A 1,236-nucleotide genomic window follows, 5' to 3' on the forward strand; every position below is an offset into this window, starting at 1 on the left:
TATTACAAAATTATTGTCTTTCATCAAGATGTCTAATAATAGTCACTTGTGAAGAAGGCATCATAATTTATCTGAGTAACAGATTATCACAAACCGCGTTCTAAAACATTGCAAGTCAATCCTGGCTGTACATTGCTTGCCAAGAAGGCAGGCTTTAAAGGTACAATTTGATTTAAATAAATAAATAAATAATCAATACTCTACAATAAATTATCTAATCTAACGAGAATGATGAATAAATCATTTAATAAATATTAACTCTAGCGATTGATGATTGTAATAAATAAATTCGTGATTAAATAAATTATATAATGCGATTTGGTTATCGCAATAGTCAGATTATTTTGAATGATTATCACAAAGGAATTCAACTCGGGATGTCTAATCATCGTTTCGTCTTTACCCCTCAGTTCCTTGATCGCAACCAACAAGTATTACGAACCGTACGCCTATGTAATTCACGTTTTCCTTAACGCTGTCATTCTTATCAACACGTCACTCGTTCCTTGCGCCACAACGCAATTTGTTGCTGTCAAGTGGTACTAGCATTATTTAATAATTGAAAACGTGCTTCCAGGCATGAAGATAATCCCTGTACTTCATAAGCACGCCCCAATCTCTAATTAATCTCCTAGTATCGTCTAGTGGATTCCTTTCTGTTCTGCTCATGATACTCCTCGATACTCTCTTCGGCAGCCGAATAGGTGGTAGATCCATAATAATGTTCTCTACTTCGCACAGCATTTCCATCAGATAGGTTTGCGTTGCTCTGAGAGCTTCGAAAATCGTTGGACTCGTTTCGTCTTCCATCAGTTCCTCGAAGGCGACCGCGAATTTTTGAAGATCCATGTGCAACTTCGGGAGGTAGTTAGCGATCTGTAAAAAAAAGAAATTGACCATGTATTTTTGTCGATGATTTAAACTTTAAAGCATCGCCAGATATTTCTAGAAAGGCTATTCGTTGACTGTAACGAGGTTGTTTTAACATTTAAGGTTCTATGAGCCGTACGATCTCTGCTAAAAGTAAATTTTTAGGAAAAATGATATTTATAGAGATTTATAAAATTATACGACGTGCTCTTTTAAGTCACAGGAAATTTTCTGGCACTTACAGGATTGTAAGTGAATTGCAGTTGTCTACAAATCCTACAATTCTTTCCTCTTATTGTGTAACAAATAATATCTTCGAAGTTGATAATATTTCAATTTCGAAATATTCTAAGAACATTTATTAAC

General features: G+C 34.7%; 1 protein-coding gene across 1 annotated transcript in view; it reads right to left on the minus strand.

Moving 5' to 3' along the window:
• Nucleotides 1-552: 552 nt before the first annotated feature.
• LOC108623609 (uncharacterized) overlaps nt 553-1,236 on the minus strand; it is a 4,165-nt gene continuing 3,481 nt past the window's right edge. The window contains exon 2 of the mRNA XM_026812419.1: nt 553-876. Within this exon, the coding sequence (XP_026668220.1) occupies nt 553-876 (324 nt within the window). The remainder of the gene's footprint in view (nt 877-1,236) is intronic.

Source organism: Ceratina calcarata, unplaced genomic scaffold (assembly GCF_001652005.2).
Source record: "Ceratina calcarata isolate Rehan_Ccalc_2016 unplaced genomic scaffold, ASM165200v1 scaffold283, whole genome shotgun sequence".
NCBI classification, from domain to species: domain Eukaryota; kingdom Metazoa; phylum Arthropoda; class Insecta; order Hymenoptera; family Apidae; genus Ceratina; species Ceratina calcarata.